Source organism: Arvicanthis niloticus, chromosome 22, assembly GCF_011762505.2.
Source record: "Arvicanthis niloticus isolate mArvNil1 chromosome 22, mArvNil1.pat.X, whole genome shotgun sequence".
Lineage (NCBI taxonomy): Eukaryota > Metazoa > Chordata > Mammalia > Rodentia > Muridae > Arvicanthis > Arvicanthis niloticus.
This window is the reverse complement of record NC_133429.1, coordinates 19,613,726-19,637,781: the sequence shown is the minus strand read 5'-3', so window position 1 is coordinate 19,637,781 and position 24,056 is coordinate 19,613,726. Positions and strand designations below refer to the sequence as shown.

Here is a 24,056-nt window from a genome sequence, read left to right as displayed (position 1 = left end):
TTAGTTTTTAGTTTCTTGTTTTAATAAACATAAGCATGCAAACATTTATAGGGAGAAATTAACCAATCTCTTTTTGGTATGGGTCAGGGAAATTTCAAGGTGTATCTGCAAATGGTGAAAGGTATATATAGCGGTAACTTTAGCTTCCGACAGATCGCACATGTACACCTGTCCAGGAGCTATCTTTGGATCCACAAATGAAAGACACGCACACACACATTAGCTTATTTTTAAAATGTCTTGGCTACCTCAAAGGCTGGACACTCCTAAACCTCCCCTGCTAACCCAATCCCAATCTAGAAAGTGGCCAGTGGCCACTTACCCCAAGTCTCACATGGCTGGTTGGCTTTATTTCCTGCCCCTCCAGCGTCCCATCCTTCTACCCCAAGTCACAGCGATTCTCTCCCGTTTCCATTCCTCTCTGCATCCTTGCCCATGCAACACTAAGGGTCCTGCCTTGTGCATCTTTACTGATCCATCAAAAACCAAATGGGGACAAGGACCTTTAGTGTTTGGGCACACAGATTCCCAACTGAATTAAAGCATTAGAGCCAATCTCCAGCAGGTATATCTGAAGCAGAACTTTAAAATTCAGCACCCATTTTCACATAATAAACTTTCTTTGGTTTACCTGTTTGTATGGTAGCTAGCTGCTTTGGCTCAAATACTCTTTTTATGCATTTTAAGTTATTTTTTATTTATGGTGCTTTTCCATAGTTATCTGAAACCCAGTACTGGCAAGTTAGGTTTTAGATCAAAAAATTACTGACAGGTAAAACAGGTAACCTTTATGTGATATTATGTTCTCAACAAACAAATTGTCTTAATCAAAGTAATTTTTAGTCTTTACTATGTTCCACTCAGTAAAGATCACTCTTCCCATATCTTTAATCCCCAACACATGATGCTTCTTTCTGATCCTCTGGCCACCATAAGCTCATATATTTGAATGCTTAGCCATAGGGAATGGCACTATTTGAGAAGGATTAGAATGATTAAGAGGTGTGGCCTTGTTGGAGGAAATGTGTCATTGGAGGTGGGCTTGCAGATTTCAAAAGCCCATGCCAGGCCCAGTCGCTCTGTCTTTGCCTACATATCAGATACATATTGTGGCTCTCAGCTACTGCTCCAGTGCCTGCCCCAATACTGCCATAGTTGCCGCCATGATGATAACTGACTGTAACTCTAAAACTGTTGTAAGAGTTTCCTCGATCACGGTACTGCTTCACAACAAGAGAAAAGTAACAATTACAAAAAACTGTCTAAAACTGTCTACATTTTGAAATGTGGGCTATTAAACTGACTTATTGCTTGAGATTTTGTCAGGTAGGAACAATGAGAGGATAAGAACATAAAGGAGCTGAGAGGATGATGGACGAAATCAATCAAATACAACAGTAGGAACTGTTAAAGGGTTAGAACTTAGTTTTGTAAAAACAAATGTAGACTTGGATCCCTGGAACCTAATCAAAGTAATAGTAGGTTACTGGGGGGCAAGACTGAGAGGGGTATAATTTGTCCTTGGTACCTTCCTGTTTCTCTGTCTCTGTCTCTTATTCTAAATGCCATGAAGTAATCAGCTTTGCTGAATAACGCCCTCTATAACACAATGCTACATTTTACACAAGCCCCAATAAAGAAGCTAAGCAATCATGGATTGAGACCACTAAAGCAAAAGCCAAAATAAATCCTTCTTCCTTGTGGTGGTTTGAACAAGAATGGCTCCCATAGGCTCATCTATTTGGTCATCAGGTATGGTCTTGTTAGAGTAGGCGTGGCCTTGTTAAAGGAAGTATATCATTGGCGGTGGGCTTTGAGGTTTCAAAGGCCAAGGCCAGGCCAGTGTTTCTCTCTCTTCTTTCCACCTGTGGATCTAGATACAGAATGCTCAGCTACCACATCTGCCTGTATGCCGTCATGCTCCCTGCCATGAGGATAATGAACTAAATAGCTGAAACTATAAGGAAGCCCCAGTTAAAGGCCATATAACACTTGACTAAGACATCCCTCTTTTGTTAATCTCAGGTGCTGAAAAGCTGTCTAACACAACATGTAAAACACACAAATTACCCAGAACAAAAGAGGCATTCAGTGAAGGCTTCCTAGTATCACCACTCATTCTCTCTGTATGTGATGTGACTGTCTATCTCTCTCTATCTCTCTCTCTGTCTCTCTCTGTCTCTATGTGTGTGTGTGTGTGTGAGAGAAAGAGAGAGAGAGAGAGAGAGAGAGAGAGAGAGAGAGAGAGAGAGAGAGAGAGAAGAATGTATGTGGGAGGATGCATGTGTGGTACATGAGTGAGTGGTCCACGGGCTTCTCTACCTCACAGAGAGCTAAACACTGAGTGTGTATAACATCTCAGAGGCCTGAAGGAGGTGGGCCTGGCTGGTTACCTCACTGAGCCAGTCTATAAACACTCAGTATTCTAGAGCTGCAGTACCTCCTAGCTTGTTTTCACCATGTCAGACATGCTCTTAGCTCAAAGATTTCCAGTGTTCTACATCACTTGCCTCAGAAACTGCCTGAGCTCATTTCTTCACCCTCTTCAGTTCTAAGATATACTACCACCATCCTTAACACTGGAAAAATCTTCCGTGATAAGTACTGTCTTAGTTAGGGTTTCACTGCTGTGAACAGACACCACGAACAAGGCAACTTTTATAAAGGCAAACCTTTAATTAGGGCTGGCTTACATGTCTATTATCATGATGGTAGGAAGCATGGCAGTGTGCAGGCAGATATGGGGCTGGAAAAGAAGCTGAGAATTCTAATCATGATCCAAAGGAACCAGAAAGAAACTCTCTTCCACCCAGGGCAAAGATTAAGCATAGGACCTCAAAGCCCACCCCCACAGTGACACACTTTCTCCAACAAGGCCACACCTCCTACTAGTGCCACCTCCCATGGGCTAACCATATTCAAACCACCACAAATACCTAAAACTACAGCTACATAGAAGATGTTATACTCTCCCCTTCCTGCTGATTTTGCTCAGTGACACCCATATCTATCCTGGTATATTTTGAGAATGTTTTGGTTTTTTTACTGCTTACATAGCAAATACAAGGCCAGCCAGGGGCAGAGAGTCATATTTGTCTCCAACAAAAGTGAATCAGTATCGTGAACATAGGTGAACATCCTCAAAAAAATTAACAAGTAAAATAGAACAATATATTAAAATAGTGGTAACAATACATCATTATCAAGTGAATTTTCCCTAAGAATACAAAGGTATAGCAATATTATTTTAAGTGATGTAATTTATCACAGAACACAGGAGAAAAATCGTATCAACATGTCAATGCATATAGAAAAAGCATTCTGCAATGGCAAAATCCATTCAAAGGAAAAGGGGAGGGAGAAGGTGGGGAGCAGACAGCAAGGTAGCATATGCACCGTTGTGATATTTAGTAGAACTGTGGACAGCAGGCACCTTGCTTTGTTCTTGGACTTGCAAGATTACCCTAACATTTAAGGGTTTTACCACTGAGTGACATAGACATAGGTTTTCTTTATGTCTTCTTTTTCGATAATGAACAATACATCTTAAAACTAAAAGTAGTAATACAACTTAAAAGGCTTCGTAATTGAAATTTTAAGCTTATTTACATTTCTACTAGTTTTTAATAAGTTGACAAAAATAAAGTAAAATTTAACAGGTCATAAATAAAATCAGAAAATACAAGAAAAATATGACACATAATATAATAATTAACAGTTTTATAACAGTACACACATACACAAAAGATTAAAATATTCTTCATTAAATTGAGATAACATAAAAAACAAACTGGTAGTATTAATTTTCAATTTTAATATACAGTTTCTCAATCTTACAACCAAACATGGTATGCTTTTATAAAGATAACTCAAAATCACATAGTAATAATACAATTTATGAGAATTTTCCCTATGAACATAATTTGTTCCCAAACATTACTTTGTTTGCTAATTTCCACTAAACAACAGTGAGTTTTATTCTCTATTAAATGTGCATACCTCTGAAGAACTTTCATTATTGACATCCACGGTATTTATAGGAGTCGCTGATGAATCTAAATCGGAACCCTGAGAGCCAACTCTCCCAGGAGTCTGGAACAGAGGAAAGAAAAATCAAAGTTAATATACTATATTAATATGTGTTGATACATTCCTAAGCTGTACAACAATATAAACAATGTCACACAAGAAAAGTAAGTGCCTTCATAATAGTCAGCAGTACCAACAGTGACCCTTAAGGAACACTGACGTTCATTCTGTACATATCAGGATCACTGTAAGCATTTTCAATTTTTATTTTAAATAAAGCTTTTAAATATAATGCACTTTCATGAAACATATTTAATCCCAATGATATCTCTGAGACAGGTAAAACATTTTGTCCCTATAGAGAAAACATTTGAAGCAGCTAAATGACTTGCTTATGACATAATGTAACAGCCACCACTAAAATAACAACAAAAAAAAAAAAAAAAAAAAAAAAACAAGGAAATAAAGAAACATAAAAACCAAAAGAGACACAGAACTAAAATGCCGATCTGCTGATTCCTCTTACATTGCTGTTTCCTGCATGAACTGGAAAGTACAAGAGTAGAGGACAATGTGACCCACGTCATCTAGTCACCACTCCGTTCATCTAGCATTCAGGCCAATGGATGTCAGTCTATCTCTGACACATGCTGAGATACCACCAAGCACACATTTCATAATTCCAGCAGCAATTATAAAACTATTATTATCCTCTAATAGTGCTACTCTAATACCTATTAATACCTACATGTAAATGGACCTGAAATCTAGTAAAACACCTTAAAACAAGATTCAAAGCACAAGGCCTACTTGATAACTATACACACACACACACACACACACACACACACACACACACACACACACACGATATGCTTCCCACTTTAGCCTGATAGAAAGCACAGATGCTAAGAAACCTGCCAAAGCCAAATAACTAATAAATAGAGAAAAAGGTTTTATTGGAACCATAAGGTTCTGAATCACTAATCAATACAGCTTCTTTCTTAGAAATCTCTATGGAAATGTACAAGTACTCAAGATTAAAAACAATTAACTACATGTATGCTTCAACACAAAAATACTTTTGTATTTTAAAATATTATACTTAAAATAAGACAAACCAAATAGTCCATATTCCTTTTTACTTCCTTTCTTATATATTGTACATGATCAGTATATATTTGATCTAAATACCAAATCAGAAGTGAATTCCTGTCAATCTGAAAATTAAATGAGATAGTGTAAGATAGCAGGTATGGTGGCACATAGCTGAAATCACAGCACACAAGAGGCTGAGGCCGGATTACTGCAACTTACAGATCAGCCTCAGTAACATTTTCAGACTCCCCCCTCCATGTGTGTGCATGTGTGTATGTGTGTACACATGATATTCTTACTTTATAAATGCTTATACATACACATTATAATTATATAAGATCTATATAACAACATTGAAAAGAAATATTTCAAAATGCAAATAATGATTACAATAGCAAGACACAACTACAAGGGGCTTAGGTTTTAACTTTCCTCAGTTTTTGTTTTTGCTATTGTTTCTCACAACTTTAGTCATACTTACTTTTATATTTAAGAAAATTTATACTTAAAATAAAACTAATCAGATAGTCCACATTCCTTCCTATTTCCTTATTTTTATAATTCACATGTTTATTTAGTTTTTGTTTTTATATAAATTGGGACAAGCAGGAAATGACAACACGTAATTAAAGTAACAAGGAAATTCCCACACTCTTCTTACACACAGTCACTCAAAGTAGTATATAACATTAAATTTTTCTTTTTTATGCTGGGAAGAGATTAATCAAATATACCAGGATAACAATGGGGAAACTGGAGCTAGAGGGACAGCTCAACAGACAAGAGCCGTTGCTCCTCGCGCTGAGAACTAGGGTTCAGTTCCCAGCACCTACATGGTAGTTCTCAGCCATGCCTAACTCCATAGGCACCAAGTACACATGCAGTCCCACATATATACATGCAGACATTCATACACATAAAATAAGTATAATGAACATTGAGGAAACTGAATGGCTTTGAATTAAAAAAAAAAAATACAAGATGAACATTCCTAGTGTTAAAATATGGTATGTTCTAAAATCTTACACTTTTTGAATACCAACATGATACAAGTATGAAATTCACCAGGCTTGGTGGTACAAGCCTGTAATTCCAGCAATGGGGAGGCTGCAGCAGGAGGGCACTCAGGCTATATTAGATTCTATTTAAAGAGAAATTTAAAAGAATAGCAAGGAAAAAGTATAAAATGTCACAAGAACTATTCTACACAAAAAATTATTTAAAATAATATACAAAACTACCTTCAGTTTAAATGTATACTATGTATATAAACTATGAACTAATTTCATGCTTAGGCTTCACTCTCTCCAAGATACCTCATTTATACAAGCAAGTCTGAAACCTGAAACACTCTCAGTCCCAAGCATTTCCAAAAGAAGATATTCACCTTGTATTGATCTTTGTTAGTGCCCTCAGAAAGTGTTCAAGGGTCTGGCTAAAGAATGACATAGAAGAAACATCATCTTGTATATAACTATTGTTTTAACACAGAGAGCTGGAAGATACCAAGGCCAATTCAAAAGAACAGCCTAACAGTGACATAAAGGATGAAGCCAGTGTTCTTTCCAATAGAGGAGACAGAAGTGGGCCATACAAGAAGAGTTGCTACTCTGCCCCTGAGGCCTAACCAACTGATTGAGGAAAAACAGAATTTTGAAAAAAATGTTAAAGAGGGAATATGTAAAAGCTAATCTCTGGCCAAAGATAAAAGAGAGGAGCTAGATATAAGGTGTATCCATTTCATCATTAGTACCAAGACATGCTATCCAAAATGATGACTACGTGTGTACCTTCCATATCCAAATAAGCCAGGCAAGCAGGGCATGTAAAATATACAGAAAGGAGGTAGGGAGCTGATTCCACCACAGGGTAGGGCAGAGTTAACAGCTTCCAAGTCACTCTGTGTTCCCTTTCTCCTCAGGCTTATTTCTCAGAATAAAAACAGTCATCTCTTTGACAAAATAACTCAACTAGTAGAAACAATAGCATACTGAAAAAACTATAAAATTAAACACAAAGGATACCTATATCTACTCCATTTCAAATCTTCAGTTTCTTTCTGCCCACATGGCTCAGCAGGCTAGGTCTTAAAACTTTGTCCTCAGTGTAAAGGCTACACTTTCTACTGGGAAATTACCCTGAAAAAGTTAGCTAAATATAGTTTAGGGAATGACCAAAATAGAGTGGTACTGATGGCAATGATGTCACTTCAAAGAAAAGAGAGAGTCTAAGACTCTTGAAAGCCCACAGGACTCGATCTGGTATTTCTGATGTGTCACACCGACACTTCATCGTGATGCTCTATAATCTGTCCTTGGGCAAAAGTTGGGATCATCTTCCTGAGTAGAGAGTGGGGTCAGAGTTTGAATCTATAGTCTTCACTCTGCAGAGACAGTTAAGGCAGCACTGGAGTAGTGGGGTGAGAGTGGCCGTAGGCCTGCACTCATTCTCTCTTCTTGCTTGTCTCCTTTTTGTCTTTATGACCTTTCTGAGATATCTGCATTTTTTTGTCTGGACCGAGCAGGCTCTTCTGAAACCTCAGCCATATGACAGGTGATTTTCCAAATGTCTCTAATGATAATCCCAAACTTCTCTTCAGAGGAGTGTTCTTGCATTTATGAAATTTACCCTCTATAACTTGAATACTTGATAACAGGCTCAAGTCTTCGGTGACATGTATTGGGAAAAAGATTGGTGAATCCTAGTCTTTGTCACTGAGGGTTTTATTTTGGGGTTGGGACTTTTGTGGTTTTATCCACTACACTGGTATCAAACAGCTTTACAGAAACAGAAAATTGGGGGTTGGGGGTGTCAAAAGTGAAGCACTACCCTGATCCTTTCCAATGACCCAATGACCTATCCCTTAATGATCATAAAAACAATAGTATATTGATTTAAGATTTCTTCTACTCTCAACTTATGAAAAAGAGTTAGATATATTTCAGAAGTAGAATCCTCAGATTATTCTTCTTTTGTGAGGGCTAAACTTGTGCTTTACATTGAAATTACTATGTTTAAGAGATCTATAAAACAAAAATGGCTCTAACCTGGAAGCCCCACTTGCCCAAGGATAGATAACGTCCTGGAATGCTAAGGGATACTGATGGTATAAAATAACAAGCCATATGTTTTCACTTCTGTAAACAAGGTTGGTTGCCACAACTATACAGGACGTGCCTGATCACACACAGGCTGGAGGTATACAGACAGGAAGTATATCAGAATGTATGCTTGCCCCTGACTGGACAAAGGTAGGAAAGGCCTTGTGGGTTTTGCCTTTATAAGCACCAGACTAATATAATTTGCAGCCATTCTCTGAGAATCCTGGGTATGGACCTGGCTGGTCCATCATCCTGAACAGTATTTAATAAAGCTTGATTTAAATTTGGCTCAAAAATTGTGGTAGTGAGACTTGCTCTTGGGATCTCTGATTTCCTGGTACTATGACGGAATAGGCCTTGATTGCGATAGTCTCTTTAAAATTTTCAAAACCTAACTTTCCAAAACTTTCTAAACTTATTCAGAGTATGTCTTTACTGTATTCACTGACTGCTCATGAAATATTTACATTTGAAGTATAATTTTCAAGCTTTTAACTTTCTATTTTATGTTGTGTCGATGTAACTCATCCAAAAAGAAATTTAAGAATCTTTCCCACAATGACATACTCAAAAGCCAGGTTTAGTGATGCACACATGCCTGTCATACTAGCATTTTGGGAGGCTGAGGAATGGAATAAAGGAGGTTAAAGCCAGCAGAGGTCCCAAGGAAAGAAGAAGCATGGTCAAACCTCTGGTCCAAATAGCACTTAAGAGTAAAAGGAAGAAACCAGACAATTCTGTTCCAAACACAAGTCAATAATACAAAGACTTTGAAATATTAAAAAGGAAAAACTGTTTTCAAAACAAGAATTCAGATCATCAAAAATAAAAAACAAACAGCAATTATACAGGCTTCTGGGACCAAAAACAGGTAACTGCAACCACATTCTTCACTGGGGACAAAAAGTGTCACACAAGATGGTAGATAGAAAGAAGATCGACCCACTGGGGACTGAGAAAGTGGACAATGCTACTACTCTTTGCCATAAACAGAAATTTTAACACTCTAAGTCCACTAAGTGTTTGTGATTGAAGTTTGATTAAAACTTTTCTAGGATCCAGAGAAAGAACATTCCATACAGTGAATTATCTATAAAAAGGAAAACTTTCATGTTTTTTATTCTTTATTGTGTTCAAAACATAGATATGATTAAAATTTTTAAAACTAATATAAAGATTATATATAAACAGGAATAGATAAAATTCTGAATTTATAAAAGGCATAAAGTGCCAAGTTTATATGTCATAGCTTCAATGATATAAAAATGTAAACACAACGAAATTAAAAAGTAATCATGTAAGATTACGATCTTCATGTTAAGGTGTTATTTTCTTTCTTCCATTTTTACCCAAAGAGTGGGTTAATATGCTTTTAAAGACCATTTACCTGTTTCCAACATCTTACTAGTACTGTTGTAATGCTTTTGAAAGCCTTTTAAAGATAATCCCTTCCAAAACGAGCCTGATGATAAAGGTTCAGATAATTATAGTTGACAAACATCTATCATTAATACCAAATAGACTAAGAAAACATAAAACTATTTTCCTATTCACTACTGATTGGAGCCAACTGGGTCGGCTTTCTATAATCAAGCTTCGATACTCTCTGGATGCCAACGCCACATCCTACAGCTTATTAAAATCTGGCAATGCTGGGTATTCTGCAAACCACATAGATTAAAGGATCTGTTTCATAAGATTTCCCATCCCTTTCTGATGGCATCTCCAAGGAACAAATCCCAAAGTTATCCAAACTTATGTCCACTGACCATAAGTCAAGGGGTCCCACCACCCAGCCTCTGGTTCCGTAACTTGTTATAAGAGTTGTAAGAACGCAGAGTAACATTTGGTTTATTTTTACTAGAAAGGCTACAGATGAAAAGCCACATGATGAGGGTTAAGGGAGGATCTGGATGAACCATGAGCAAAGGCATTCTTGTCCCAGGGAATTTGGAATATGCCTCCTTACCAAGTAATGGAAGTGTTCAATAACTGAGACATTCTCCAAACTTCCAGTATTTAAGCATGACTGACTAAATCACTGCCACTGGTGATAATTCAACCTCTAGCTCCTCTTCATCCTGAGGTTGGAAGTGTAGCTCAAAGTTCCAAACAAGAGTCTTTGGTTAGCTTTTCTGACAATTGATGCAAAGAATTATGGGTGTTTTGTTAATTTAGCAATCACCAAGAGAGCCTCAGGGCAGCTACCCACTCTAGCCTACCTCTTGTATAATATGTAACTGCACAGTGGGCATACTAACAAGTGACAAGCATAGCCTGAGGAAATGATCTTTGTTCCAGAAATCTGTAAGACTGAAACTTATCTCATGACTAGGTAATATGAATCAGACAAGCCTCATCTGGCCCACCTGCTAAGAAGAAGCAATTAACTGGCCCATGCACACCACCCTTAAATCAGCTTCTCGGCTAATTCTGTAGCAAGTAACAAGAGCTCTGTCTTCTCACTGAGCAGCTTTCCCATTAAAGTTCCCTTCCTTTCAACACCTTTTCACTTTACCACCCAGCCTGTCAAGTCCAGCAGCCAGACTCATTCCAGTAATACATCTAGTCCCTCATCTGCCATAATTAGGAAGCATCAATTATCACCTCATGCTGGACCTGATAATAAGGCAGGACTGTCCCAAGTTCAAGGCTTGCTTTACCAACAGAGTAATAATTCAAGGCCAACTTGAGTTGTCGGGCAAGATCTTGTCTCAGAATAAAAATTTTCAAAAGGAGGATAGGGTTTGCAGATGTATCTCAGTAGTAGAACACTTACCTGGCATATGCAAGGCCTTAGGTTCAATTCCCAGTATGGGGGAGGGGGGTGAGAAATAGATAAAGTAAAGGTGAAAGAGAAAAGGGCTAACCACAAATCAAGAATCAAGCTGCTGTCACTCCTATTACTGGAAATCCCACCTATACATTTCTTATAAATAACATCACATCAATAACTGCAATTAGAAAACAAAAACACTTGTGATATTTAAACAAGTAACAACTATAATATACAGAATATCCTAGATTGTCAATAATATACAATTGGCTGGTATTACTAAAAACAAAGATAATACAGCATTAGTTCCTGCAAAACTGCTTTCAGTTAAACACAAACTTGGAAAAAAAAAAAACAAAAAACAAAAATCAACACTTTGTTGGCCAAAAAGAGACAGGACTATTATCATTATCTACTGTACATAATACCTAAAAGGAACTACTATCCTGAAACGTTAAATCAGAGGTTTTCTTTCAAACAAAATGTTGATCTATTTCAGCCTAGTTGTTTACTTAAAAAATTTAGATAATCTGGGGTAGTGTTGGGGGTCCAGCAGTCACCTCACAACCCACATGAACACCGATCTCAGTCAGACAGGGATAGTTTATTGAGGACATACCCCAGGACTGATCAATCAGGGTCATGACTCAGGCTTGGAAGCTGAACCATGACACTGACTTAAGATCCTACAGAATTTTGTTTTGTTTTTGTTTTTGTTTGGTTTTGTTTGTTTGTTTTTTAGGAGACAGGGTTTCTCTGTGTAGCCCTGGCTGTCCTGGAACTCACTTTGTAGACCAGGCCTGCCTAGAACTCAGAAATCCACCTGCCTCTGCCTCCCAAGTGCTGGGATTAAAGGCGTGCGCCACCACTGCCCGGCTTGATCCTACAGGGTTTTTAAGCCTAAAATCCACAAACATCTGTGCCAAGTGTACCACCAATCAGGATTTAGGGACAGGGGATTTCCTTAGAAACATGTCTTTGTTGTACATTTATCCTGCTCCCATTGGTTGGGGTATTCAGCTGTGGCAGGGGACTTGCCTTGTCTACTTTTCATGTTCTCACTTCTCTGCCAAGATGGGACTTGTCTAACATTCATGTCTTACTTGCCAACCAGGATGTCAGCTGCCTACATACATGTCTCCTTCTGCCAAGTAGGATGTCAGTTCCCAGAAAGGTCTTGGAAACTTAAACTTTACTCTACCCCTACTCAAAATGGAAGTCTTACTCCAAATAGTTTCTTATATTGATGCAGGTATCTCACTTATGTTAGGGTCCATCCCAGAGGCAGCTTATAAAGGCAAATACTGTACAAGCTTATATACAAGCACAGGAAGTACTGTTGGGTGGTTGGTTTGGATCCAAGCCTTTTGTAGGTAACTATACAAAACAGTTCTACTGACTTCTCTCGTGACTGATTTCCAAAGGCACAGAACATAACAGAATATGTAATCAACTTGGGCATGAAAAAGTTTCCTAGTAACAGCAGAAACAACATGTAAGAAAGTTTCTGTATAATATTAGTAATGGCACAAAATGGCAGGTTAGCCAGGTAACAGTTACCTATGCCTTAACATGGCATCTAGGTCTCAATACTGTATCTAGACCTTAACAGTAGAGTGCTTGCCTAAGCATGTTTAAGGTCCAAGCACTGCAAACTACACATACATAATCTGCATGTCAGAATCATCCTAGCACTGCTATGAAAAAGTAACCAGAATCCAAATAGAATCATTTATATGAACCCTAAGGAGAAGTAAAGCTGTGAGATTATTAAAGAAGAATCCTCACACAGCCAATGGTGACTGTCGCTCACACAGCTAGTGGTGACTGTCACAGAAGGCTTCAAGAGTTACTCCTTTAAACAAAGATCAGCACAGCTTTACACATACAAACAAACAAACAAAATACTTCTGCATGAGCATCTGCCCAGCAACTTGGACCGAAATTACATTTGTTACTAATCTTTGTAGCCAGTAATTCTTATTTCAAAATATCTTATGTAATCTCTCTAGTACTTCTGACTTCAAAATTCTTCCTTTGTTCTCTACCTTTTTGAAAATGCTTATAGTCTACTACAGCAACATTATTCTATTCCCAGAGAAATGATCAAGATTCTGTGGAGACTCTTTTTCTGACTGCTGTGCAGGTGGGCAGTTATAAAAAAAACAAAAACTAAATCAATAGCTACAATAAGAAAAGCTTTTCTAATAGCTAGTGATTCTTAGTCACATTTTACTAGGTCCCCATACAATACCCCTAATTCTGCAGATGATTCTACATTAGAGAATTATCAAGCAGAGAAAAGCAAGCTCTTGAGTGGGAAATCCTTAAGTCATAGTATAGTCTAAATTACTAGTAAAAATACAGAACTGCCTGATGCAGAACTGTCTGGATAAGGTCTCGCCTACTTTAGAAGCACAGAAACTGACTGAAATGGTACCTACAACACTGTTTATCATGCAGAAAAGATGAATGCAGCAAATTCACAACCCATGTCATCTTAAAGAACCAAGTAAACCCGCAAAAGCCAAGTTAATGAATGACTAACCTCACAAAAAGGTAAGCATGCTCAAAATACAGTTTCAATTTTGAAAAAAAAATCTTACAAAAACAGATATTGCTGTGGTCTAAATAATATGCTGAAAATTTGTATGTTGAACTTTATGATGAGGTCAAAGTTAGGATATTTAGGGGCTGATTAAGTCATGATGGCCACTTCATGAATGAATTAGTAACCTGGGCTGTAGCAAAACATCTGAGGTTGAGTGTTCTATAAAGAACAGAAACTTATGGCTCAAGGCCTCTGTTTCTTCACAGGACCCAGGTGTAATTCCAAGCAGCCACATGGCAGCTCACCAGTGACTGCCTGAAACTAGTTTCAGGGGATTGGACACCACCTCTGACACCCTCAAACACCAGACACACACATAGCGCACACATATATATGCAAACAAAACACATAAAATAAGTAAATCTTTAAAAAACTAAATTAAATGACATAAGGATCTCTTAGAAGATGTAACTTTGAGCAATAATCTTGCTACTTATATTTCTTCATCATTCCACCATAAAAACTAATTAGGCTAGGCACAGTGGCACATGCCTCTAACACCAAAACTCTGGAGGTAAAGGTAAACAGATCTCTGTGGCTTCAAGTCAATCCTAGTGTGCATATACAGGCCAGGCAGAGCTACATAGTGAGACCCTGTCTCAAAAAGGGTTGAGGTTGGGAAGAGGAAAGAAATCAAGAAAGAAATAGAAAATGAAAGAAATCAATAAAGAGAAAAAACTAATTAAAAACATTTTACAAATTCAAAAAGCTTGAAAAGACATCTACTATACACAGCATGATAGTTTGAATGAAAATGGTCCCTATAAATTCACTCTTATGCACTCACTATAAGAGTGGCATTATTTGAAAGGATTAGGAGGTGTGGCCTTGTTGGAAGAAGTGTGTCCCTGGAGATAGGATTTGAAGTTTCAAATGCTCAATCCAGGCCTAGTGTCTCTCTTTCTCTTCCTGCTGCCAACAGATCTAGATGAGGACTTTCCAGCTACCTCTCCAGCAACATGTCTACCTGTTTGCCACCATGTTTCCTGCAGTGGGACCTGATGCCCTCTTCTGGTGTGTCTAAAGACAGCTACAGTGTACTCATATAAATAAACAAAAAAAAAACTTTAAAAAAAAAAAAAAAAAAAAAAAAAAGAGCCAAAAACTTGATACATAGGGATGAAGTGAAAAGGTACATTTTGAATAACACAACTTCATGAAAAGGCCAATAGTGACAGAGGCCTTTTGACAGAGGCACCAGCACATGTGAAGAGCTTTATCATTGCCCTTTTCCTTGTGCCAGACCTTAGAGTCAGAGATGCTGCTGCTCAGTTGGATGAACTAAACGCCTTGGGTTTAACTGGGCCCTGGAGTAGCAGAGGTCAGGTGATAGCACAGAATTGACATGGCAAGGTGACTGTAGTTACTGTAATGGGCAGCATAGGCAAAGTAATTTCCTGACAATGCCCTGACCTGTCAGCACAAGCAAAGTGAGTTTTATGGTGGCATGACACATATGGACCCTTGGTACTGGCTAATCAGTCATGGTGTTTCCAGGCATAAAATAGGTAAAAAGTCTATTGCATTTCTGTTTAATCTATATAAACAACAGCAAATTCTCAAGCAAATGGAAGAAAAGCTACACTGGATCGTGGTAAGAGGGAATCTTACCCTATGAACCGATTTCCAGACTTGAGCCAGTTTGCAGACCAAGAACCCGATGAAAGATGGGACTGCCAGGGTCCCCTGAGGAAGAACCTTGATTTAAAAAAAATACCTAAGAGTTTTACTGCTCGTCTTTTTCTAATCCTTCCTCAGAGGAATCTAAGGACTTTTACAAGGGTAACTGTATACTGTCAGCAAGGAAACTCAGACTTTCTGAGGTTTATAGGGCACTGGTTCATAATTGACACTGCTGATTCCAGGAGACCCCAAGAAGCATTACAGCCCTAAGTCGGGGTTTGTGGAGTTGAGGTGACTAATGAAGTTTTGGCTGAAGTCCAACTCACAGGTCTAGTGGGTCCTCAAACTCATCCGGTAGTTATTTTCCCAGTCCCAGAATATGTAATTGGGATGATATACTTACAAGTTGGCAGAATTCCCACATTGGTTCCCTGACTTGTAGAGTGAGGGTTACTGTAGTTGCCAGGGAAAATAGTAAATCAAAGATAATATCAAATCCCCAGGAGAATTGCAGAAATTACTGCTAGCAGATCTCCCTTTAACTCTCCTATCTGGCCAGTTCAGGAATCTGATGGAGAATGGAGAATGACAGTTGAGTATTGAAAACTTAATCAAGAGTGACTCCAATTTGCAGCTGTGTTATCCTTACTTAATTAGCATGCCTCCTGATACTAGGTATACAGCTACTGATCTAGCAAAGGCCCTTTTCTAGGTACCTGTCCATAAGAACCATAAGAAACAAGCAATGTGCTTTCAGTTGGCAAGATCAACAGTATACTTTTACAGTTTTACTTCAAGGGTATATTAACTCTCCAGCCATGTATCATAATTTAAGAATCTTGACCATCTGTTGCTTCCACAAAATTTCACACTGGTCCACTATATTGATAACATTATGATGACTGGACCAAGTGAGAAGGAAGAAATAATCACTCTGGACTTGTTGGTAACAAATATGCACATCAGAGGATGAAAAATAAGTCCAACCAAAATTCAGGGGACTTCTATCTCAGTGAAGTTTTTAGGAGTCCACAAATGTGAGGCATGCAGACATATTCCTTCTAAGGTCATTGGACCTGGTCCCTCCCACCACCAAAAAAAAAAAAAAAAAAAAGTACAACATTTAGTGGGCCAATTTGGCTTCTAGAGACAGAGCATTACTTCCATGTAAAACACTGCAAGAGTTTCCAGGCGGTTTCCATACTTAACTACACAGCTCCTTACATACTCTTTGGGTGACTCCATTTATTAAAACTATAATCCAGACCACAGATACCCTTCAAATTCTTATCTTCCTGTCCTTCTAAGTGTCCCTATCTGAGTGCCTGTCGAGCACTTCTAAGGTAGCTCCACTGGGTATTCCAGTGGCTCACATCTGCAATCCCAGCATCTGAAAGGCAGAGCAAGAGGACTGCTGCAAATTCAAGGCCAGCACAGAGCACACAGTGAGTCCCAAGCCATCAAGAAAAAAAAAAAAAATGCAGCTCATCAAAACCAAATTATTGTCTTTTCTGGCAAACCTTTTCCCAATCTGCATTCCTTATCTCAGACTAAAAACCTATCATACTAATCCTGGCAAATCCAAGCTATCATCCTTAGGAATTTCCTCTTTCTCCAGTAACTTCCATATCTAATTAACAAGTTAATTCAAATGCCTCCATGAATTTGGAGTCTGCCTTTCCTTAGCTACTTGGCCAATACACTACCTAAGCTCAAACTGTCATCTTCTCACTTGGCCTGTTAAAGAGAAACCTAATTTTACATCATATACTACCACACCTACATTACTAGGGCTTCCTAAGAATCACACAAGGAATTTGCCAGACTGCTTGAAATTAATCAAAACTTTCATTCACCTCCACTCATTGCCATCCCAGGAGTGGGGAGTTATAGTTGGTTAAGTGAGTTAATAACATCTTTATGTATTTAAAAAAAATCTCAAGGAATCTAAACCAATGTAAACAGGACAGGTACAGTGGCTCATGCCTATAATCCTAACACTCACAAGGCAGAGGAACCCAGAGTTCCAGACCAGCTTGGATCAAGAAAACAAGAATCCTCAAACAGATTTTAATATACCAGGATTCACTGCAGCACTGTCGGAAACAGCTAAAAGGTAGAAGCAACCGTGGATGGGTGAAGAAACAAAATACAGCGTACACTAAGATTATTATTCAGGTTTTATGCCAAAGAAAGTTTTGAAACATTCTTCAACATGGAGTGAAAAGCATCATGCTGCATGAAGGATGTCAGACATAGAGGACTAACACTGCACATCTGTACTTACAAGACAACAGCTGTCCTTCATTGGGGGCAAGAAACGCAATAGTGGAGTAGTGGTTGCCAGTGCTGAGGAGACAAGGGCGGACTGGGAAGTTATGTTTTATCAGCACGGAGTCTCACATGAAAATGAAAAGGTTCTACCAATGAATAACAAAAATGATTATGCAGCAATGTGAATTTAATTAACGCCACTGTGTCTTATATATTAAATGACAGAAAATTAAAAATTTTATATTATGCTATGTTTTTAAAATTTATTTTTCACTACTTTTACTTTTGCTGTTTATAGTTTTCCTCTCAATAAGTGTGTATACCTGTGTTTGCCTGATGAGGAGGGCAAAGATGGAGGGCTCTAAGTCTTGTGTGTGTAGACATGTATGGAGAGAAGCTAGAAGTCAATGTCACTCATTCCCCACCTTACTTTTTGAACAGGTTTCCTCACTGAGTCTGGAGCTCAACAAGTCAGCTAGACTGGCTGACCAATAAGCTCCAGGAATCCTCCTATGTCCACCTCAGCCCTCTCTCTCCAGGAGTAGGGTTATAGATTCTTGCTGCTCTTAGGTGGGTGCTAGTAATTGAACTCAGGACCTCATGTTTGCCTTTAACAACTGAGGCATATCTCCACACACAGAGCTGCCACCTAATTTGTTGAGATACAGTCTCATGAAGTTGCTCAGGCTTGTCTTGAACTCACTCTCCTATCAGCCTTCACTGGCCAGAAATCCAGGTGGTCATTCCCATCCCTGGATACCAGGAACTGTTTATTTTATTCATAGGTTGTTTAGAGAAAGGTTGTTTTGTTCTGGTTTTTGTGATACTGAGGATTTAAACTAGTATTTCACATACTAGCTAAGTTTTCTACTACTGAGCCACAATTCCAGTTCCAACTTATTTTTCATTTTCTAAGCACAACTGAATATCAAGTTAATAGCAATACAGAGAAGATAACAGTATTTGAGAACGTAAGGTTTAACTATATAGTCTTAATGAGATACTATATAAGGCTAGAAAGAACTACTAAAAAGAATACAGAAAAATAATTTCACTCATCTTAGCAACAATATTAGCAGTTACTATAAAGGTTTTATGTGTATTTTAGGAAAAATATAATTGTTACTATTAAGAACTATGGTGGTCTGAGTGAAAATAGCCCTCATAGGCTCATATGTTTGTAGAACTGTTTGATTAGGAGGTTTATGCGCCCATGCCATGTGTGTGTGTATGTGTATATGTGTGTGTGTGTGTGTGTCTGTCTGTCTGTCTGTCTATCTGTCTGTCTGTCTGTCTGTCTCTCCCTCTCCCCCCCTCTCTCTCTCTCTCTCTCTCTCTCTCTCTCTCTCTCTCTCTCTCTCTCTGCCTTCAACTTTCACATAAAATGGAAGCTCTCAGCTACTGTTCCAGTTCCATGCTTGCCTATAGCCATGTACCCTCTGAAAATGTTAAGAGACCCCTAAAGTAAATGCTTCCTTTTTATAAATTGACTTGGCTATGGTATTTCTTCTTAGCAATAAAAAAAGTACTAAGACAAAAATAAAAAGATACCAATATAAAATTAAAAGCATATATAAACGAAAAAGTAATGACCACTTTAAAACTTTACATTTGAATGTATTTTGTTGTGGTTGCCATTTAAAGATTTATAGCCAGAAGACCAGGTAGGCTGTCCACAGACCTTGTCCACCCTGTCTGACCCCAGACACAATCCTCAAAGTCACCCCTAGTCCTGCAATAGAACAGCACCTGCAGCCTCCACTCCTCACTGGCTACCACCCCTGTGGATCCCACAGACCATTCCTCTCAACCCTTTCCCTCCCATTCCCCAGCCCTATCCCACTACCCCCCACTCGCAACTATGTGCCAGCGCCCAACTCAGGGGACACTTCCAGCTCAACCACAGGCCACACCTGCCAGGTAGGCCGCCCACAGACATTCTCCATTCTCTGCTCCCCGAGACACTGCAACAGAATACCAGCTGCAGCCTCCTTCCCCACTGTTCAAGCTTCCTTGTAGATTCCATAGATCATCATCCTGACCTGTTGGGGGCCGACTTTTAGCAGAAAGCGGCTATCAGCTTTGCAGCCATCTTGAGCCATATACCCTGACATGAAACTTGGATTACAATAGCCTACAACAGCTGAGAACACTCCGATAATCTTGGTTTAGATACCTTGAGATTAAAGGTGTGTGAGATTAAAGGTGTGTGACTTAAGAGTATGACTTAGAAGTATAGAGATCAGAGTTAGAGACAAGACCTAAGGGCATGATTAAAGGTGTAACTTAGAGGCATGGCTTAGAAGTAAGACATATAAAAGGCAGAGGCAGACAGTAGAGATTGAGACTATAGAGGGAGAATCAGACAGGAGACACTTAGAGGAAGAGAGACTGAAAAATAAACAGGATTGAATCACACCCTGTCTGGTCTCCATTCTTTGAGTCTGCCCTCACCCTCGCTCTTGCTGAACCCCGACCCGCAGACCGGAGCAGCAGCTTGGGCTGGGATACAGTGGCCGCCCAAACGTGGGTCGGCCCGGGCCTCAACATTTTGCCTGGGCTGCAACATTATTTTGGCCGCCCCAACGTGGGGCTAGTGTGGACCCCAACATTACTGACCCCAGGTCTGCCTTTCCCCCAGCTTCCAAAACCAGCAAGTACTTTCCATGAACATACCAACTGAGCAGATCAATAAAACAGGAACACTCTCAAAATGCAGAGAGGAAACACAATTCAAGGAACTAAACACATACTCAATAATGACAAACCCAGAAATCAACACCTAATCCTATAATCATCCCAAACCCAGAGTTCTCTAATGAACACAGATGCAAAAATACCCAATAAAATATTTTGCAAACTGAATTCAATACATTAAAAGCATCATCTACTATGATGATGCAGGCTTTATCCCAGAGATGCAGTGATAGTTCAATATATGAAAATCAGTATATGTAATTCACCATATAAATAAACTGAAAGAGAAAAAACCCATACAATCATCTCTTTAGATGCCAAAAAATCTTTGACAAAATCCAATACCCTTTCATGATAAAAGTTCCAGACAGATTGGGAATACAAGGGACATACCTAAACATAATAAAGGTAAGTGTTCTATCACTGAACTATACCTCCAGCTTAAAGTCTCCTTCTTAAAGGAGACTGACAGACTGGCCAAGAAGTGGTCACACACACCATTAATCCCAGCACTCAGAGGCAGAGGCAACTGGACTTCTAAGTTCAAGGCCAACCTGGTCTACAAAGGGAGTTCCAGGACAGCCAAGACTAAACAGTCTCAAAAAGCCAAAAAGAAGGAAGAAAAAAGAAAGAAGGAAAAATAAAAAGAGGAGGAGGGGGAGAAAAAAGAGGAGGAAGAAGAAGAAGAGAAAAAGGAGGAGGAGGAGAAAGAGGAAGAAAAGGAGTAGTAGTCACCAATATGAAAAGATTCTATACTGTATGATTCTAACTATATAATTTGGAAAAGGTAAAACTATGGAGCCAGTTGAAAGATTAGTGTTTGCTAAGAATTAAGAAAAAGAGACACTCTGACCAAGGAAGCAGAGCAGTGACTTGCTTAACCATCTTCAGAGATGCTTTTGTCCTGCAGCAGAGACCCACACCCAGATATTATACAGAGTGAGAGATCTTAGAATACTTAGCCCTAAACTGGATGACACTTGGCCCTAAACTGGATGATACTTGGCCCTAAACTGGATGTCTCCAACAAATCCTGCCTCAGGACTCAGGGAACCCTGTGGAAGAGGAGACAGAGTATAAAAAGTCAAAAGTAATTGAGGACACCAAGAAAAACAGAGCTCTCTAAATCAACAGGATTTCTGCACATGGGAACTCACAGAGACTGAGGCAGCATGTACAGTGCCTGCACCAGATGCAGTCCTAGGATCTGAGAAGAGAAGTGAACACATGCTCCCATCCCTAACCCAGAAGCACTCTCTGATTAATAACCATTTGCAAATGAAAACTTAGTTTTCTCCAAGGGAATTTCACTGGGAAAACAAACCACTCTTAAGGGTAGATAGAGTACATGCCCATCAGTAGATGGTCAATAGTCAAAGAACGCAATGGCATTGTTGGAGGTTCTTTATTTCATAATGCCATGTCAGAACTTTTCTCTTTTTTTAATGTTATCTTACTTATTTTTATTTTATTTCTATTTTTCTTCTCCTTTTAATCTACAGTTCTTTGCATATATATTATGGCTCCCAGTTTAGTGTTTTTATGGGATTCTTAAGTGTGCAAATGAGTGAGTCTTGGCATGTATATCTGTTTCTTGTGACTTTCCTTGGATTCTTTTTCTTCTATTTGTTTCTTCCGTCCTATTCTGATGAGTTAGCTTTTGTTTTATCTTATTATATTTTACTGTATTACTACTCCTTAGAAGCCTGCTTGTTTTTAGAGACAGAAAGGAGATAGATCCAGACAGGATGGAAGTGGGGAGGAACTGGGAGTAGTAGAAAGAAGAGAAACCCTAATCAGGATGTAGTAAGAGAGAAAAAATCTATTTTCAATAAAAAGGAAAAAAGATAAAGAGTAAGTAGACCACAAAATTTTTAGGGAAGTAAAACTCAATATGTATCTTAGTTAAGGTTTCTACTACTGTGAGGAGACACCATGACCACAGCAACTCTTATAAAAGAAAACATTTAACTGGGACTGGCTTACAGGTTCAGAAGTTTAGTACATTATTGTCATGGCAGACATGGTGCAAGAGAAGAGCTGAGAGTTCCACATCTGGATCCGCAGGCAGCGGGAAAAGAGTCACACTAGGCCTGGCTTGAGCATCTGAGACCTCAAACCCCACTCCTTAGTAACACACATCCTCCAACAAAGCTATGCGACCCCAACAAGGCCACACCTCCTAAAGGTGCCACTCCCTATGGGTCTAGGAGGCCATTTGTATTCAAATCGCCACAACGTGATAGTATGGTAGATACACAGCATCGTGAATTTGGGCTCACAATATACAATACCAACAATGAACCCTAATGTAAACTATACACTCTAAGATTACAATAATGCATGAATGAAAGTTCATCTGTCGTAGCAAAGGAGCAGCTACACAGGAATGCTGATGACCGAGAGGACAATGCAGATGTGGGAAACCTCTCACTCTTGCTCAGTCTCACTATGAATCTAGAAATACTCTTAAAAAGTATTCTACTTTTAAAATTCATGAGTTCTCTTAAGGATAGAAAAACAAAATAAGTGATCAGCACTAAAAAGTTAGTATACTAGTTCTTATCCAAATTTTAATAATTAAGAATTTCTTGTTCTACCCTTGGGGGCTCCCACAGACTGAATCACCAACCAAAGAGCATACATGGTCTGGACTTTGGCACACCTCTGTACATATGTAGCAGATGTGCGACTCGGTCTTCATACGGGTCCCCCAACAACTGGAGCAGGGGCTTACCCTGACTCTGTTACCTGCCCGTGGATCCTGTTTCCCTAACTGGGCTGCTTTGTCTGACCTCAGTGGGAGAGGATGTGCCCAGTCCTACAGTGACTTGATGTACCAGGGTGGGTTGGTATGGTGGAGGCTTCTCAGAGATGGAGGGGAGGGAAGAGAGGGGCAAGTGACTGTGTGGGGGAAGGGCTGGAAGGAAATGGACTATGATTGAGTTATAAAGTGAATACATAAATTAATAAAGGAAAAATTATTTGTTCTGTCTTCCTGGGATACAGTGAAACTCAGGATAAAAATCAGCTCTATCATTTGATAAAAGTTTCATTGTTTTGATTTAGTTTCTGATTTAAGGATTTTTGTTTGTTCCTTTTCGAGGCAGATCTCACTGCATAGTCCACATTAGTCTTAAATTTATGATACTCTTGCCTCAACTTCTCAAGTGCTACAAATTTCTTTACATAAAGTTTTTCAGTTGATACATATAGAAGGAATGAAAATGTTTAAAATGCAAATGATGGTGAAATTAGTCTTTCTACCTCAAATGACATCAAAAACCCTGTCTCTCTCCCTTCAGATAAGAAATACTTCCAGGGGTGGAGCGATGGCTCAGTGGTTAAGAACATTGGCTCCTCTTCAAGAAGGCTCACACAGCAGCTCAAAACCACATTTTAATTCTACTTGCATAGAACCTGATTTCTTTTTGCCTTCACAAAACCATACATGCATGTGCTGCACAAACATACATGGCAGGCAAAACACTTAGGCACATAAATTTTTTTAAAGAAATTCTTTAAATTACAGTATGTACTTTATTTATATTTCTCTGTAGATATACTGAGAGTGGTGCTAGAGTTTGGATCTCATCTGTGTTTTAATGCCCATCTAACTCACTTATTTAGTAAGCCTTTCTCACATTAATTCTAGGCTGTTCATGCAATTTGCTTCAGCTAACAGTGTAACAGCCAATGAGACACAAGAAGACCTCAAATGTGCATTCCTGGGCTGGTATGTGTGTGTGTGTGTGTGTGTGTGTGTGTGCATGTCTGTGCTCATACAGAGTTTTCTGATAACTAGCAGGCTGAAGTACCAAGGGCAAAGAAGCTAGAGAGAGCAGAA

General features: G+C 38.9%; 1 protein-coding gene across 4 annotated transcripts in view; it reads right to left on the bottom strand.

Moving 5' to 3' along the window:
- The window catches only part of Eea1 (early endosome antigen 1), a 116,421-nt gene that overhangs the window by 74,890 nt on the left and 17,475 nt on the right, over positions 1 to 24,056 (bottom strand). For all 4 annotated transcript variants that reach the window (XM_076920055.1, XM_076920052.1, XM_076920054.1 and 1 more), the window contains exon 2: positions 4,000 to 4,092. In XM_076920055.1, coding sequence (XP_076776170.1) covers positions 4,000 to 4,092 — 93 coding nt within the window. The remainder of the gene's footprint in view (positions 1 to 3,999; positions 4,093 to 24,056) is intronic.